The sequence below is a fragment of the Strix aluco genome, chromosome 1, assembly GCF_031877795.1.
Source record: "Strix aluco isolate bStrAlu1 chromosome 1, bStrAlu1.hap1, whole genome shotgun sequence".
Lineage (NCBI taxonomy): Eukaryota > Metazoa > Chordata > Aves > Strigiformes > Strigidae > Strix > Strix aluco.
This window is the reverse complement of record NC_133931.1, coordinates 128,587,602-128,606,370: the sequence shown is the minus strand read 5'-3', so window position 1 is coordinate 128,606,370 and position 18,769 is coordinate 128,587,602. Positions and strand designations below refer to the sequence as shown.

Genomic DNA, 18,769 nt, shown 5'->3' with positions numbered 1-18,769 from the left:
CGGAGGAGCCCCGCGGCTGGCGGGCGGGCGGCCCCCCCGCTGGCAACATGGACGGTGTCGAACACATCCCTCAACTATGTCAGGCGCTGGATTAAAGTCAGAGGAACCGGCGGCTACTGCGCAAAGCAGCCGTTCGCCAGGAAAGGGGCTGGGCAGCGGTCGGGCGGGCCGCCGTAGAGGGGGAAGGACTCCTTTTCAATCTTTTTTTCCTTTCGCTTTTTAAACGGTCTTTACCTTAACCCACAAGTCATCTCACATCTTCTCTTGCGATGCTCCCGTTTTGGTGAGCGGCCGAGCAGCTGTCCGGGTGCTTTGCTGCTGGCCTGGGCCAACACCCTGAGAAGTGAAAGGCCAGTCCTAGGTCCCACAGGCTACAGCTCGTCAGACAAGGCTCAGTGTTGCCCTTATTCATCATCCATTTGTCACTCTCTGCACACAGCTGAAATAAGAGCCAGCTTGGTTTTGTTTCAAACTTTTTCCCCCCTCTCATTTATGTGTGAGATTAGGATCGGTGTTCAAGGAATCCAACAAAAAAAAAGTTCTTTTGACTATGAAATAAATGGAGAATCAAAAGTTTGACAGCCCAGACTTAGCTTTGGTGAAAACATGTTAGCCACAAACATGACAGAAATAGAGGAAAATCAGAATGAGAACCAATACTAATGATAAAACAATCAGGTTATGAGAAATCAGATCTTTCTTCCCAGTGACTGCTTTCACAAAATTCAGAGAAGTAGGGTTTGGTAAGCATACCTACAAAACCAAACCAGACCACAGCGAGAAGCCTTTGATGTATTCAGTCTCACTTTGCTTTGCAATCAAGTTAATAGCTTTGAAGTAGAAAACACCCTGTACAATAAAGGACTTCCAAGGGTTTTTTTTTAAAAAAAGGAGAATATAAGTGTACCTGCTTGAAATACAAAAACTGGAACATTAACTATTCCCAAAAGTGTATAGCTCTGTTGAAAAGAAATCATTACCTTTACCAAAAAGTAACACATACCCACAACTCCATAAAAGGAGGGAATCCCAAAGTCAGTCTGGGAATTTGGAATCAGGATTTATACGATCAAGATGACTACAGTAGGCACCAGCAGGCGTGAAAAAACTCCCAACATCACACATCAGCCTTGCTTTTCCATGTTCCTACAAGTCACTTCCTTGCGGCCATTTATTTGTGTTTTCCTTTAAATCTTTAAAGTAACAAACCCCCCACAATCCGATGCCTGTCAAAGTGGCAGAACTGGTTCACCTTAGAAGCACTAGACCCTGGAAAATGCGCTATCGGGAATCTCCCTTGGTGTTTCTGATGCCCATGGCAGAAAACGTAGAGTGGATGAACCTGCTCCTTTGCTACCTGTGCAGGTTATATTCCTCCCATTCACCTCATTTGGGAAAAAATATTCCAGGGATCATCAGTTGTTAAGCAGAGCTTTGAGCTGCACATACTTTGGTCTTTACTCTGTTGAGTTGGTAGCCAACATAAATCAGAAAAACCTGTTGCTTTCCCCACTGTGCTCTACCCAAGTGCCAGAAGAAACTAAGACAAAGTGGGGAGCAGAGAACTGGGCAGTGGTGGTAGAGGGAACAAAAGTTAAATGAAAGGTCTGCACAGCAATGGGCTCATGTACACACTAAAAATATTAAAATGCATTGGCTCCAGCCAAGAATGCTAGCTTCTGTTCATTTGTTGTTCTTCTGAAGTTTGTAAAAGTAGGAGTTTCTTTTTCCGATATTCTTCATTCTCCTGCTCTGCTTCCTCATCTATAGATTTTCTTACACATTCTTTTAGTTCATCAATTCCTTCTCCAGTGTATGTAGATATAGGAATTATATCTTTGAATTCAAGTGTATTTGCAGGAATCATTTCTTCCTGTAATAAGTGTAAGAAGTCTGAAAAAAATCACATTGAAAGAGTTAATACAATCCCCAAATACTGTATCACTATAAAGCCCATAAAATCCCATAAAATCCCACTAAATTTAGAAAATAAAAGTTAATAAATTACCATGATAAACATAACGCAATTAATATAGAAGTATTATCTTTAAAAAAATAGCAAACATCTCAGAAGACAGGCACTAACACAGCAGTTACATCACACTTTGGCTCTCACGAGAAGATTCTATACCCTTCCTTCAAGATGAGTACAAAGAAATCTCAAGTTGTAGAATATGGGAGATTGGATGGTTTTAAGCCCTCCTGGTTCTTATAGACTCCAGGAAATAGAAAGAAATTCACTCCAATGTAACAGCAAAATTGAAGTAAACCTACATAGGTCTGTCCAGAATTTTCATGGGTTTTGGCCCAAGTCACATGATAAATTGTATATATATCAGTGGCTCCAAGGGGACCTTCCGTGGAGGTTGCTGTTACCCGAGATACCTAGACTGGAAATTTACTTTCCCATATCATAGTTGGGAAGGACCATCCAGGATATCTCTATTTTATTAACAGTGAGGCCAGCACTATAAATGCATATAAACAGAGCTCTAAACACAGGAAGTGGTTTTAAAACATATGTTCAAATAATAAATTTAATAGCTGACTTCAGTTTCTAACAACTCCTTGCCAATGCAGCTACCCCAATGAAATCTTATTACTACTTTTGTCGGAGGTAATAGTTGAAAGTTAATTTACCTTGAGGATTCTGTAGTTGTTTCATAAGTTCATTCAAGTTATTCTTTGCACAAGGTAAATCCATTTTATTAATGGCAAGAAGTGCAGGCTTTGTTAGAAGTTCTTCTTTGTATAGCTCCAGTTCCTTAAAAGACAAATCAATTTGCCTTAATAATTATTAGTAGTTTAAAAAGTGCTACTTCATTTTTACTACATCTCCTCTCTCATTTGTTTAATTGCTTAAATAGTCTTTCATGCCTAGGCAGCCATGAGATTTACTCAGGTGCTCGAGGTATTAAAGCAGTCTGACAGAAGAAAATAATGTTCAGTGATTTTTTTACTCAAAGAGATATTTCAGGTAAACAGGCTGGCCAATTCTGAAATAGCCTCCTATAAAAAGAATGACAGTTTTGGTTTTGTTTTTCTGATATCCACAAACACAACACCAATTTCAGAAAAAGTTCAGATCTATAAAACATGTAAGCAAATTCTTTGAAGTTTTCAGACTCTTAAACATTTTAATGGACTATGGTTAACATCAGAAATAAAATCACAACCATGAATCACCTGAAAATGAACAGCAACAGCTGAAATTCAGAAGATTCATCATCTTCAGTCGTACAGCTACAAGAAGAACAGTTGCTGAACTTGAAATTATGTAAAATCTATTATTTTAAATCAGAACCAATGGTAAGAGATGGAAACACTGAATGTCTGCAAAGCCGGGGCCTGATGTCTCATCTCTGTTATGCTGGGCAGTAAGGGCATCAACGCAGGGATTTAGTTATACCCATGTATTTCTACTTCCTAAAAGACTACCAGACTGGGCAACTGAAAACGATGTCTTTTCACCTTTGCTTGACTGTGAGAAATACTCCATATGCTGCACAGATTAGCAAAGGAACAGTTGTGCCCAACATAAAGTAGAGCAGTTTCACCTGGACAGTTAAAAATAAAGATTTCATCATTTCAGACAATCCTAAGCTTGTTAACTGCCCTTATATTATAAATCCAGAAGACACACTAACATTTTAAAGTTCTTGATCAAAACTGAGCCTCTTTCTTGGCTGAACACGTAACTACAACTGTGAGTTATGAAGATGAGAACCTACCTTTGTTAGAAGCAATATAGTTTCAAAGGCTGTCCTGAACTGAGTCTTAACAGACAGCTGAAACCCAGAAATATCAACCTGAAAAAGTTACAGAAAAACAAGCTTTGTGGTATTAAATTATGTTACAGTATCAAGGTACTCTCCCTCAACTACTTTGCAGTAAAATGTCCATGTACATGCTCCCATTCCTGGGCAAGTAACAGAGGGCAACTATACACCAAAGTAACACTGGAAGCAGAAACTGGTTGGTTCTGACAGTGTTTTTCAAAGGTCTGCTTTTTAAAGCTCTTTAAGAGGATCTCAGAAAAAAGAAAGAAAAAAAAAATCACTCCATGCTTTAATTATGCTTGGAAGACTTCACTGCTCTAAATTAACTGGCAAATTTTAATGATAAATTCTATTTAAGGATTTAATTTATCATCAGTCATTTGAATGTTCCATTCTAAAAACACTATTACAGCTATATTTATCATAAAACATGCAAATTACAAACAATTTCCTGAATTCCAACTATACTGCAATTAAGACACATTTTATTTACTGCACTGCCTTTGATTTCTGTAAGCTATAAATTTTATTTAACTTACAACTAAGAGAAGCTGTTTGGTTCTTTCTACATGTTTGAGAAATTTGTGGCCCATCCCTTTGTTTACATGTGCACCTTCAATCAGTCCTGGGAGATCAGCTACTGAAATCTAGGAAAACAAAAAGTTTCAAAGAAAAAATTTCCAACAAGCAAAAATGATGATTTTTAACTATCAATATCTATTATCATTTCATATAAACAAAAGAACCTAGACAAAGGAATGTCAGGAATATCTGTTTGGAGGCTCCTTTTAGGACTATGTGGGTATTCCCTGGGATTGTGTGGGGGATCAGTTCTCTGGCAGTATGCATCGGCTGTTTCAATACATTTAGAATCTACCATCAGAAGCAGATTTAAACAAAATGCTACTATTACATAGATACTGTGCTCCTCGTGTTCCCCTATTTATTTATAGCTGTCTGCAAAGTAGAAAATAGAGGGTAATAATACCTCAGCAGAGATCTTGCAAAATTTACCTATTACCCGAGAACAAAACACTCTGAAGGGCAAGAAGATTAGGCTATCAAGTTTGTACAGAATTCAAACTGTCACTGGAAAAGAAAATAAAGTCTGTTCACTGTGGCTACAGAGGATCATTATTCCAAATGCAAACCCACTTAACATTGTTCCCCGTTAAGCGTGAGAAGCTCCAAGAATTTGTCTTCTCCTCTTCAACAGGAATGAGATTTAGATTAGTGTATCAGCTTCCAACCAGAGCCCAGCAAAGACTGCCACAACGGACAGGAATCTTGTCATTTCTCTGCTGGTTGAGAGGGTTGTACACAGTTGTAAAGGAGAGCTGAGACAGACTGAAAAAGAGCAGAATACTAAAACCCCCAATCATCTACTCTGTAAGTCACAGAAAGCTAAGACAGAGAGCGAAGTAAAGAAGAGCAAAAGTAGGGTCTTCAAATCTATCTAATACCTATTTAGACAGCAACAGGATTCAATTAAACAATGCCCAAAGCTGGCACACCATAAAATTTCCAGTGTGCTACCTATTGCAGAAGGGAGCTTTCTGCCCATGAGTGAGCTACGCTCCCATTCGCGTCACACTAACTTTTAACTATTATGCATTTTCTAAATATTTGAAGCCTTGCTTCAGAATCTTCCATCTACAGAGACACTAGATACAGCTGGATGAACCACAGACTTGTAACTAGAAACTGGAAGAGAATAACTGGAACAGGGAGAGAATAACTAGAGAGAACAGAAACATCCACTTTCTGGTGTGATGTGCTTGGGTGCTGTAGTACCATCATCACCACCTTTTTCCCCAACTTTAGTTCTCTTTCAAAGAATGTTTTTTACGAAGCTCAAAGAAACTCATATTCTCTGAAAACAGCACTTGGTTCAGATATTCTGGTAGTAAATATAAATGCTTCTGCTAGTTTCCACGATCTGGTACTAAGACATGAAGCTCAACTCACACGCAGATCCTCTACTTTTGTGTTTTGTCTTTTCCAAGTAGTAATGACAGACGGCACCAAGTAACTTGCATGTATTTTCTCCTTTATAATGTACTGTGATAAAATTAGCAAATTTCTACGTACTTCCTTAAAAACATCAGTGTTTTGTAGGAAAGAAAAAAAGATGAGCCAGTCTCCCTTGAGTGATACAGGAGAGTTACCTCAATTATTGCTCTTAATTGCTTACATTGCTTTGTTCTCAGCAGTTGCAATACCGAGAGCTCAAGTACTTCCTCTTACACACGCTCACTGTGATCACAATCACTAGTTCCCTTGGTTTTAGAAAAGATAATTTGTCCATATAGTTCCTATATAGCACCTGACACTGTAGTATAAAACCCACAAACTGCAGAAACACCCAATGAGGGTCATTTGCTATAACATGAAACAGACTGCAGAAAAGAAAGCCAGGAATGCAGATAGTTGTCCTGCTGGAGAAAGATTTGCCAGTAAGAGCAAGAGGTCCTGATTCATGGCAGGTATATAGTTTTTTTAAAAAGGTTATAAACAATCCTGTTATTTGCAGCACAATTTTCTAGGATAAGTTACCCTAAACTAGCAGATAAAATGAATAATATACAAAAAATTTCCCTTAGATCCCTTAGGTATGTGCATCCCTACAGGGAACCTGACAAACTAGACTAACTTCCTTTAACACACAGTTTTGTTAAAGGTTGTTACAATGAAAGCTTCAAGCATCAGCTACTGAATCCCGCTAAGATTATTGCTTCTGAGAGTGAAGAGTTTTCTGTCTTTTCTCATCTGAGAGGTATGCTTTTCTTGTTAACTCATCCGAAACCCTTTTATGCATTTGTCTTTTATCTTGGAAGTGATGAGTCCAATACTGCATGTATCATACCCTTAAAAACCAAAACAAAGCACATCAAAGAAGATTCAAGCTTCGGGAATCAAAATGTTTGCTGTAACCTTACATGAACTTGGGGTCCAAAATCTATTAATAAGAATCTCATTTAGCATTAGTCTTTTCCCCCAGTGGATACTATAGAAAGGATTCCAGGCACCATGCAATTATCTGACAACTTTACCTGAAGCAGCAGGGTGGAATCGGGTTCACAAAAAATAAGATGGTAGGGCAGTAGCTTCACTGGCCCTCCGGAGCTACAACCTACCACAAAAGGAACCGGTCCCAAGTACTTCACTACTTCAGGTAGTACACTACCCTGGCTGTCCAGGCAATCACTATCATGTCATACTATTTTAGTTTTTATTTTAAAAAACCCCAAACAAACAAACAAACACAAAAAACAAACCACAAAAGGAAGTCTGAGCAGCCAACCTAGAAAGCTAGTACAGCCAGTTATGGTAATTGGGTTATATTCACTAAATTCCCTGTCATTCACTACTGCAGATCTGCAGCTATTGGACAAATTTTCCCCTGTTTATAATCCATTTTGAAAATGGCTTATTCATTCCAGAGCTCTCTGCATAGCCAACTTGCAGAAAAATTGCCTCTTCTAAACAAAAATAACAGGTTAGTCTCTGAAACAATGATATTCTTAAAATCCCAAACTTAACACAGCAATCAGTTCCACACAGGAGCTCACAACTCTTAAGATTATAAAGCAGGATTAGAACAACAGAAAGGAGACAAAGGAAAATGAGAAGCCGTTTATTAAAGTAACTTGAAATCTCATCAATGTCATATTACTGCATTTGGCTATAAAGCTCTCTTATTACTTTATAAAAATAGTACTTTCTCCACAACTTTCATTAAGTCCGCGTAACTGCATTTTATATGTATACATTATAGACACACATATGAAAAAACCTACAAGTTTCCTTTTTCCTTCTGAAGTTACATTAAGCAACATAACTAACCATTATGTACAACTTTAATGAACAACCAAAACGACCTTTCATACCCACCTGCTTATAATCTGAATACATGATCTTTCCTAGTTTAGGTTGTATTGTTGTAACTACGGAAAAAAAAGAGGAGGGGAAGAAAAGCAAAACTTGTTTTAATATTTAAAAAAAAATGTTATTATTACAAAACATTTAAATGTTGCAGGGCCCTCTCACTTCATATTTAAACAAAACAAATGTTCAACAGCAGGAAAAAATAAAGCAAATGGGATGTTAAGAATTACTGAAAAAGGAATAAAGAAAAAGCAAAACAAGAGGGAACAAAATTAGACCACTCAAAAAACCAATAGTTGACCTAATCTGTATGCAATTCTGTTCTTGTCATCCCAAAAAGGGAATAGAGGAGCTAGAGAAGTCTCGGACACAAAAAGGGTTATCCAGACTATGGAAAAAGGCTGTAGAGGATATTACACACCATGAAGTCTCTCAGACGCAATAAAATGGGCTGAGACTAAAGTAAATGTTCAACAGACCCTGCAATCAACAGGCTGAAGCACTATGAGGGTTGTACACATGAAAAACTGAGGCGGTTAAGGGAACTGGACACCGAAACAGCAAGTTTTCTCTTTGAAGTATTTCTTATAATTAAAAATCTGTGTACCGTATTTGGCAGGCAACATAGTTATCCCCTATTCTTTATTATAAACCTCTAAGTGAAGTCAGAGAAAAGGCTTCTTGCTCTCATGAAATATTACTGCTCTAAAAATAAGAGTATGAACTTACATGCATAATCTGCAATCTCAGGTTTGGCATGAGAAATTTTGCTTAACAAGGATGATTTTCCTGCATTTGGAAACCTAGAAGGAAAGTCAGGATTTATACAGTGAATAAACACATATGTGATGCCTGCATATTTTATTCTGGAATACACTATATTACCTAGTCAAATTCAATGATATCAATTAATTTCTGCTTAGTTACTCACTTTTTTTAAAAACAAACAAAACCAAACCCATATCATCATGATTTTTTTTAAAACAAAATAATTTTTCTAAATCCAACAATGCTTCCCAAGGATGCAGGCAGGAGAGGCATGTAAATACACATGTAACGGATTTAAGGGAGATCTTTCAAAGTCACTTGGATAGAAATACAGCATAGGCATACAGGTCTACTTGAATTCAGTCTTCACATGCTATAGCTAATTTTGTAAATTACATTTACATTCAAAACACCTGTCACGCAAATACATCTTATCAAGTAGGATTTACAGTCTTTTAGTATACGAATCATGGTTAGTGAAACATTCTACAATTGAAGTACCAATGATATGTATGCTACAGCTTAGATAAAGTAGCAAAGCGCATATGTATGATGGGAAGAGTGAAAGAGAGACTTTGTCTATATAGAGACACACACATGCACAGCTTGTGTATGTTTTTAAGGCAACACAGTTGTATGAGGGATCCTGAAATTAGGACTAACCTGCTTTGTTACCAAGTAAACCAAAATACCAGCGAAGCCCAGGAGCTGGTCTGTAGAGACCTGACTGTTGTAACCTTTTCCCTATCCCCAGGGATAGCTACACCTGCATACTACAACAAAAATGTTCCTTAAGGGATACGGTAGCTTTTACAAAAACTTCTTCACAGAATACATCTATCCATTCAAATGGAACCCTAAGTCAAAACTGAAATTACAACACGTGCTTATTTTAAAGATTCACATGAGTTGTATGACACAATAGCCTTGATCCACGTCAAACCCGAAGCTAATGCTGACATCAGATGATAGACTACACTCCTTATGACTACGGTCCTTATTCATAGCACCTGCTCCATATGGGAGACTGCACAAAACTTGTGTTCCAGTCAAATTCACACACAGTTATTCAGCACAATGTTTCAGTGCAACAGTGATCAAAGAAAAGTGTGCCTACGGGCAGCTGAATATTGGCCACAAAATACAAAGGCATGAGTCACACAAATCCATATACTCTCCACTTGAATACAGGCAGAATCATGACCTGTTAACGGGGACAACTAATAAGAACATGAGCTAATGAAAAGCAAGACTAGTATTACATTAAGGGGCTTTATAAATGGGTTGTATACGGGACTTTCTTAAAATAGAGACATAATGACTCTTGTTAGAACACAAAACTACTGAGGGTAGTTTTAATGCGCTCTGATGTTGCAAGGGGCCTTAAAGACATTCCGGAAGGTTACTCTGGTCATCTGCTGGAGTGAGTATTTCGTTTCCACTGAGGTACAATATGCTCTTTGAAGTTTAAATTGCAACCTGCACTACACATCACAACCTGTACCCAAACCTGATGGGCCATTCTCAAGTCCGTATGTTTTTTACCTGATCTAATAGCAAACCACTTGCAAATCTACTCAAGTAAAAATAACAAACAGAAAGATCAAAGTACAACCACAAACTATCAGGCTAATTCATACTCTCAACAAGAAAATAATATGCTACTCTAATTAACTGATAATGATTCTTTTTATCCATTTTAAAGGGAAACCATCAGCTAAAATAAAAGCCAAAATGCAAGATTAAAGAAGCACCAGTGTCATAAAAATCCTGTATTTTCACACATTCTAAAACAAGAAGGAAAATCTCTATCGTGTAATTACCGAAGACCACTTGAAAATTATGTAACTTTAGATAAATCTGATATTAACAAAACTATTTCTAATAAGCAAAAAAAAGAAAAACATAGATAGAACACCATACTGTCTTCAAGCTTCCATTCTTTAACAGTATATATCAATTGGACTATTTTCACCTCAAACCCCTTGGCATTTCACATTTCCTATGTTTTTTATTAATAAGGACCACCAGGGGGGAGGGGAGATAGTAGATGCTGAGTAGATCAATACTTTTGCAACTGTAGTCTGTTGAAAGCTTTCTCCAAATAAAAATATATTTATCTGCATTGTTATAAAACAGCAACATTGAAAAGCACCAGGGAAAAGAAATACAAGTCCTACTGTTCCAGTGTGTAATTACTTTCTTCCAACATTCCAAGCTGTTTATTTGGGAGAGTAGGCTATGTAGCCTTTGAAACTCTCTTTAAAAGGATCCACTTGTGGCAGTACCATAAAGTCAAAGATGCAATATGCATAGTGTTCTTGGCTCTGTTTTGCATCTCCTACTTAATTAACAAATATTAGCTAACAGTATTTTGATAATCACTGCAATTGCTAAATTAAATTAATAGATATATTACCTTGAATCGTGAAGCCCTTCACCCACAAAAGCATAACCAATACTTTCCAAATTTTAAAATTAATTCTAATAGGTTTAAACTCTGATTTGCAAACTGCAAGTAATTTAAGTGGCAATGCAAATGTACAGTTACGCTCACCTTCCAAAATCTCAAATTTCTCTTAAGTCCCATTTGAAATTTACTACTTTGTTTTCTAATGTCAGTTCTCAAACTACAGTACTTACCCAACTAAGCCAACATCTGCTATAAGTTTCAAATCAAGATGAACAATTCGCTTCTGACCTTTGCAAGGCACAAAGTTTGTGGTCAAAGAGCCTCCAAGACCTCCACGAGCTGCTAAGAATCTCTCTCCTGCCGCATTAAGCTCTCCTGGAAATAAATTCACTCGTGAAAAAGCACAATCCCCTGCAGTAGTTCAGTTGTGATTTTCCACTTACATCTATCTTCATTGAAGACAGAATTTTCTGTACGCTTTTTTGCAAGAGCTGTGCACTCAGGGTCATGATATTTTTCCTTCTTTGGAAATCCCTGAGAGCAATCACACTCCAGTATCCCCCTCTGTCATACAGACAGTCACTTCAAGGAAAGTGCTAAGTACGGGCAGGCAAGGTATGGCCAAGATGGTAGTTCTGAAGCCTCCAATACTTGAAAAATCCAAAGAAAAATCTGCATCGATAGAGATGTGGCTACAGGAAACTCTTCAGACGTTCCGTATTTTTTTATTAAGATGCAGACTATGATATCTCCCTTAGGATTAGAATAATTAATATAAAACTGCAACATTTGGGTATGTAGTTCAAGGATAGCTTTAGACACCGACATGCCTACATCACAAACACTTCTTGCCATACACCCAATTTTGTTAAACATCCAAATCAGAGTCACCTGTGAATTTAGTTTGAACTCTGCACAGTATGAGAAGAAAGGCTCTTGGGAAACTGCAAAGGCACCACTGAGAGCTATTCCAAGAGCACTGTATTGAAAGAGATCTTCCTGGTTACTACCAAGCACCACTCTTCAAAAGAGAGTGAAAAACAGGCAAGTATTTTAGATAACCTGAAATGCTGACACTCAGCAAGGTTCTTTATCTTTTAAGCAATGTCCTAATTCAGTACAGTTATAGGGACTCTTACCTGAGTTTATGGACACATGATTTATGTAAGGTCAGTAATGATTCTGTGGAGGATCAGTATGGCTTCCAGCCTTTAACGCTTGCAAGGGCAATTTTCTTTCTAGTGCATATAGTGATACAAATGGTCTACTGATAATTTCTGGAAGGCGTACTTGCTTTTCCAACAATTTCTACAGTGTATTTTTTGTCAACTCTTGTCCAAACAAAGGAACACACATACATATTTTGGGAGATGGGTAACCTTAAAACATCCTAGTGTTACAAGTCCGCTAGATGCTATCAAGAAATATGACAGTACCTACTAGATACATTAAAACAAAGCAAAAGTTCTTACCAATCTGCTTGCCATCATCACGAAGAATTGAAATTCCCAGAGGCACATGAACTTCACAATCTTCTCCTTTTTCACCTTTTAGTGATCTAACACTGGGAGAAATTAAACCAGGCTTAGTAACTTAAGGTGACATTTTGCTTTCTGGAAAAGATGTACGTAACAATTTTCATCAAACAGACTCTTACCTGCTGTTGGCTCCCGTTCCAGCTATGAATCGCTTCTGAGGATATCTGTCCCTTATGGTCTTTAAGGTAGTTCTTTCTTGGGCAACAAACCAGACATCACCACCTCTCCCTCCTTCCCCACCTAGACGAGGATAACCCATTCCACCAGTTCCTCCTCTCACGTAGAGCCGTAAAGCATCTATAAAGTTGCCATACTAATAAAACAACGAGTTTCATATCAGTATTACATCCTGTTTATATTTCATTTTGTAGTCATTAGAAACGATGTGGCTAAAACTGCTTGGAAAGAACTTTCTTTGATGGCAGTAAGGAGCGTTCAGAACATGTAACCCCTCTGACGTGTTTGTTAGTAAGAGAAACGTTTGACGTGTCTCCCCCGGCAGCGGTACCCGACGGCCCGCCCGGCCTGCGGAACCCCAGGCACAGGGACTGGCCGAGGCCCTGCCCCCGCCCGGGCCCTGCCCCCGCCCGGGCCCCGCTGCCCACGCAGACACGCGTGGCAGTGCCGCGGCGCCTCACCGCGTCCCCGCCCCGGCACGCACAGGCCCCTGGCCAGGAGGCCGCTTCGCTCGGACGGTGCCTGGGCAGGTCAGCCCGGAGAAGGGAGCGACCCACCAGGCCGCCCCGGAGAGGCCGCGGGGCCGGGAGCGGAGCGCGGCTCGTTGCCCGCCCTTCCCGCCGCCCGAGCCCTGCCTGCGTGGGGCTGCGCGCCCCCGCCGCCCTTCCCCACCGCTGCCCGGGCTGGGCGCACTGACCTTCCGCAGCACCGCCCCGCCGCACCGCACCATGCTGGGAGCTGCCACCGCCACCCAGGCCCAGCCTGCGGCGGGAGGGGCACAGCGGACCCTGAGCCGCAGGGTGGGCGGGCCCAGGCCGCAGGGGACTGCGGGGCGAAGACAGGCGGGGCGAGCGCCCGGGCCGCGGCGCGGGCTCTGGCTGCCGGCCGGGGGAGCGCGGCGGGAAGCGGGAAGCGGACAGCGTCCCCCCCGCCTTCGCCGGCGGCCGCCGGGACGGGGCGGCCCGGTGCGCTGCGCAGGTGCGCATGCGCAGCCCTTCCCGCCCTCGGCCGCGCGGGGCTGTGGAGGGCCCTCGGCGTTGCTCCGCTGCGGCCTGGCGAGGCTGTTCCTGCGGGGCTGCTCCGCCGCAGTCGCCGGCAGGCTGGCACGGCGGGGGACAGGCCTGGCTTGGCGCAGCGTGTCAGTGTCCCGCTCCAGTCCTGGCAGCCCCCCCGGAGTGTCCTACGCCGAGAGGCGCCAGGGCGTTTCAGGCCGAGGTGCGGGCACGATGCCTGAGGGGAGAGCAAGGCCATGGCTGCCGGAGCTGCGGGGTGCTGGGTAAGATCCGCAGTTTCCAGCAGCGTGTGCTGCCTGGAAGCTGTGTGCCAGTTAGGCACAGCATCTGCTGGTGGCTTTGCCCATGCAGCCGGGCCTTTTAAAGCCGGTTGATTATATTGCTGATGGGCTCTCCCTCAAGAAATTAGGACCTGCCCCTTCAGTGGTGACAATTTTCAGGATAAGGATAATCGTGTTGAAAGTATGTGGCTTTAATAAGGCTTACAGTGCTCTGCATTTCTTAAATGGTCACAAATGAGAAATTATTTTGTAAATATAACATTAAGGTCAGAAGAGTAAAATTGGTGAAAAAATGCTCTTGCGTTCTTTCACAGATCTTTATTTTGCAGATAAATATTTTCAGACAGTATGAGCATATTTTCAGTGTTGTGGGTTTTTTTAAAGCACAAATCCTCATGAAAAAGTATCATCTGTACCTCTTACAGCCTTTCCATGAGGTCATACATTTTCAGCAGCAGTTGTTAGCTACCTGAGGAGAATCGTTACCTTTTACAGTAATTTAATATTAAAGTTCATCAACGGATTTTTATCTGTTACATAATAAAACAATTTAGAAAACTGGTGTGCCATATGCATGCTAAATGGCCCAACAGAACACTTAAGCAGTATCCAGGATGTATCACAACACGTGAGTGCTGTCCAGTGCCATTTTAAGGATGTAAATTTGGGTTTGTTAGCTGTTCGTTAGTTTTGTTTCTTAGTTGCTTCATGGCCTAAGACACCAGATTTGGAAACTGGATTTACAAAATATATGCAAATGCAGTAATTTTGCTTTTATTTTGAACACAATAAAAGACTGATACCTATATTTAAAAAATCTACCTTCATATAGTTCTACATAGTCATTAGTTAATTAGGGTAAAGGAACCTTCAATTTTCTAAAATTTTAGACATAAATTAGGAAAAAAATATTTTAAAAAGAAATCAGGGAAGAATGAGTAAAAAATCCAAATTTTAATCCCGTGCTTTTCAGCTGACCCACACTTGCTGTCTCTAACTTAGAAAAGCAAACTGTTTATTTTACAGCTGGGTTATTCAGAAGAAGGTACCGAAGGAGCGTGGCTGTCGTTCAGAATGATTATTCCTGATGGCTTTTGATGATCTTGAATGTATAAAATAATAACATACTTCAGTTTTACAAGATACTACAGTATGAAATGTTGGGGTTTTTTGTCTTGAAATGTCATCTTCCATGGGAGCTTTTAGCAGTATTTTTAGAAGGCCTTAGTCCCCTTTATGAATCTTTTCTTTCCACCTACGTGTATTGAAAAAATACATTCAAAAGATTTTCACTGTTTACTGTTACTGACCTGCTTTTTCTGCTGTTCCCTATTGTTTTTACCAATCAACTACGTATTCTGTTTTAGCTAAAAATACTTCTAATTTCTACCAACTGGACATGCTTGTATCATACTGTTACAGAGTTTTTAGAGCAGAAGATTTTTCAGTGATATAAATGGGAGAGCAGGAGAAGATGTGACTGGTGTGTAGTGAGCCTAAATTAAATCCCCCAAATTCAAAGTATGCCTTTCCTCAGTGCTAAAGTAGTTTCACCACATGGACAAAGGCAAGATGGATTGTGTGAATGGCAGAGCAGAAATTATTACAAGAGCAAAAAATGCAAAACTCATGCCATGCTTTCAGATCATGGGGACTACACCTGCAGTTCTGAAACAGGTGATATGTGAAATCTAGCAGCAAGGGTGTTGAACAGGTCTGTTGAGAATATTATACCTGGAAAATAGAAAATGGGGGTCTGGCCTTGTACTTAAGGCATTTATCTGAGGGTCCTAGCTGAGAGGCTTGCTGGTTGAGACTCCCTCTGTACTCGGTGGTGAGAAGTGTCTCCAGAGGACAAGCCGCATCATGAACGACTCCGTGTGGATCCCTGTCTCTGTTCAGTCTTTGAAGTTAGGTGGGCTGAACCTGGACTTTAATTGCTTAACAAGAAGAAAAGTGACCTGGCCAACCACAGACCCCGAAGCCTGGTCTCGGTCTCATGCAAAGCTTTGGAACAACTCAATTTGCCATATTAATACCCTATTGATAAAACATTTGATAGGGTATCACCTGGGGAGGAATGAGAATGTGGGGGTTAGGAGAGAAACTGTGAAGTGAGATAGCCACATATAAAGTTGAAAAGGAAGATGTCGGGCTTAAAGGGTTGGTTTTAGGATGGACTTATTTGATATTTTTTGTAGTAGCCCTGATAAAATCAGTAAGAGCATACTGATGAAATCTGGAAATGATATATACTTAGGAATCATCGTAAGTACAGAGAGTATCAGGAGATGTATTTTCATTTAAAGTAGGGAGGTATTAATGTCATTGTTTAAGGCCCTGGTGAAATCTCATTTGGGGTACTGTGAAAATTTATAATTAATTGTTCTGTAGCTGAGCTAAGGTTGAACTGAAAGAGGGGTAGAAGGAGGTTAGGTGCATCGCCAGAGAGTTTGAGAGCCTTTCATACAGATTTTAGGATGTTTACTTCAATAAAACAAAACCAGAGAGGAGATACAAGCGCAGTCTATAAATATATCAGGAAAGTAAACATGAAGGATGAAAACCATTTAATTTGCAGGGCAATGTTGACACAAGAACAAATGGATATGTACTATTCATTAATAAATATATCAGGAAATTAGAAGAATGTTTCTAGTCATTACAGCAATCAAATTCTGAAACAGCTTTTCCATGGAATTAGTGGGAGCAAAAATATGCCTGTTTTTAATATGGCGCTTGATAAATTTATGAGGCGATCGTACAACAGAGCTTTCTGTAGCGGCAGGGAACTAGGCCCTATCATCCAGGAGGACCCTTCTGTGTCCTGTTCTGTGTTACCATGCCAATTCATAGTACAAATAGCAGAACATTTTGTCCAGATTTATGGTTCATAATATGGGAAGCACTTGTCAGTCCGATCTGAATAGTATGCAAGATTCCGAAGTCCTTACACATGCCAAAGTTAGATTGTGCTACTGTGACTTCAGTAAAGCATATGATGTTGGCACTATATAGAAAATAATAGAAGAAAAGGAGATAAGCAAAAGAACTTTCAAGCAAGATGAAAACGCAGGGAAGTTGCGGATGGCAAAAAGGTTATCAGCAAAGTTCTTCAAGGATCCAGTCATAGGCCCTGAGCTCTCCTTGGATAGCAATACAAGTATATATCAAATTATCTTGCGTTTTCATGCTTTGTTCTGCTTTTGTGAGGCACACTGTTTGAATTTGGTACTGTTGAATCATTACGACTGTTGAGAGCAGCAGGGTGTGTGACTTGTCGGGTTAGCAGAGCCTTCTATTCAGTGTGCTGAACTTTCTCAGCACACACAGGAGGTCAAATCCTACAACAGGTTAATGTGTAGACTGATCCAGAGATGCCAGCAGAGCCACTAACTGATGTTAATTCAACCCATGTAATCGACCCACAACTCAAGAAAGAGAAATAAGGAAAAACTGGTCTCATATATGTTGTGAGATGAAGGTGTTAAATCCGTTGACGTAACACTAGATTTATTGCAGCACTGAGCAAGCTCATGCCAACAATCTCATACCTTGCAGGGAATAAAGTAACATTTCATTTGAAATGTGCCATTGTGCATTTTCTGGAACCTTTTATACCAGTAAGTACATGACCACACATACACGATGCTAAAACACACTGAAACTGAATCGATCCTAAAACATACTGAAATGGAATCATTTAAAACTCTAAAGTTTGAGGACTTTCAGATGGTTTATTTTCTAAATACTTTGCTTCAAAAATGTATCTGGTCACCTGAAGTGACTCTGTTTTGCCAGGGCAGCACCGATTCCATCATCATTTTCTTTTGGTTTGTGCTGGCTGTTTAATCACTAGTGGGTGTGCCGTACTTGAACTGAAGTAACAGGGCTGTGAGCACTTCACTGTCCAGCCTGGTCATAGAACATCACTCTGTTATTTCTTTACTTCAGACGCTGCTGATCAGTGATGCAGAGGGTGACTCAGTGAATCCTGTTTATGTAAGAGTGTGCAGGTGTGTAGTCACAGAGATAGCTACAATTCAGTCATACAAAGGCTGATAGCATTTTAAAAATCTCCAAACTGATTTATACGTAGTCAATGCATATTCTGAGTTTCATGCCAAATAACGCTTCAGTTCCTGCTCTTTCTGTTCTCAATGTGTGCTTCAAATACTTGTATATGATTGCTTGAAAAGCATAAGGGTACTGCTACATCAAATTATGGTTTTACCACTCTGTTTCTTTTCTCTCATGATATAAATCACTAGGTAGAGTGCTGTCATCAACTCTAAAAAGAAGCGGCCATAAAATCTTTTCCCACAACAATTTTAAAGCTTCCAGCAGCAGTTTTTTGAAATTTGTACTTTATGTGCTGTTTTTCTCAGTCTAGAGAAGATCTAACTTCGATGGAAATACTTAACAATTAGGCTGAAATGTTTTAGCAACATCGCTTTATTTTAAAATAGAGTTGAAATAATTTAAAAATGCAAGTCAATTTTCTTTCCTTGCCTTTCTGAACATGCATACAATGGTTCATTGCAGTGCCGGGAAGCTGGCATAAAGGCCTTTGTAGTTGAAAGAAATAACTACACCAACATATCCAAGGTCCAGATGTTCTAAAAAATTGATGTATTACTTCTACAGTTTTATTTTTAAAAACAATTTAAAGAAGGGATTTAATCAATTCCAAGGATACGCTCTTCAGTACAATAAAGTGCCACTAGATGGAGGCACCTCAACTACAATAAGAATAAGCTGAAGTACAACAGTTTGAAAGTCATGCTCTAGAAAAACTATCGATGTTGGAGGAATTTGGAGGGAAGCATTTTATTTTGCCCAAGTTTGGTTATCAGTTAAAAAGCTCAAAATCTTAGAAATAGACACTTTTGTCTTTAATCCCATCTCATAA

The 18,769-nt window shown here is 39.8% G+C and overlaps 1 protein-coding gene across 1 annotated transcript; it reads right to left on the bottom strand.

Annotated features, from left to right (window-relative positions):
* Positions 1-589: 589 nt before the first annotated feature.
* GTPBP10 (GTP binding protein 10) lies at positions 590-13,517 on the bottom strand. Its single transcript, XM_074835259.1, has 10 exons — positions 13,261-13,517; positions 12,506-12,699; positions 12,321-12,412; positions 11,079-11,223; positions 8,397-8,470; positions 7,674-7,726; positions 4,319-4,426; positions 3,732-3,809; positions 2,641-2,764; positions 590-1,893 (listed from the first exon to the last, which is right to left on the bottom strand). The coding sequence occupies exons 1-10, from the start codon at positions 13,291-13,293 to the stop codon at positions 1,673-1,675; spliced, it is 1,122 nt and encodes a 373-aa protein (XP_074691360.1). The 5' UTR covers positions 13,294-13,517; the 3' UTR covers positions 590-1,672.
* Between the last annotated feature and the right edge of the window lie 5,252 nt (positions 13,518-18,769).

Coding starts and splice junctions, on each gene's coding strand:
- GTPBP10 (XM_074835259.1), bottom strand. CDS start 13,293: ATGGTGCGGTGCGGCGGGGCGGTGCTGCGGAAG. Junction 12,700..13,260: donor GCGGGGCGGTGCTGCGGAAG/GTCAGTGCGCCC, acceptor TTGTTTTATTAG/TATGGCAACTTTATAGATGC. Junction 1,894..2,640: donor ACAACTACAGAATCCTCAAG/GTAAATTAACTT, acceptor GATTTTTTTCAG/ACTTCTTACACTTATTACAG.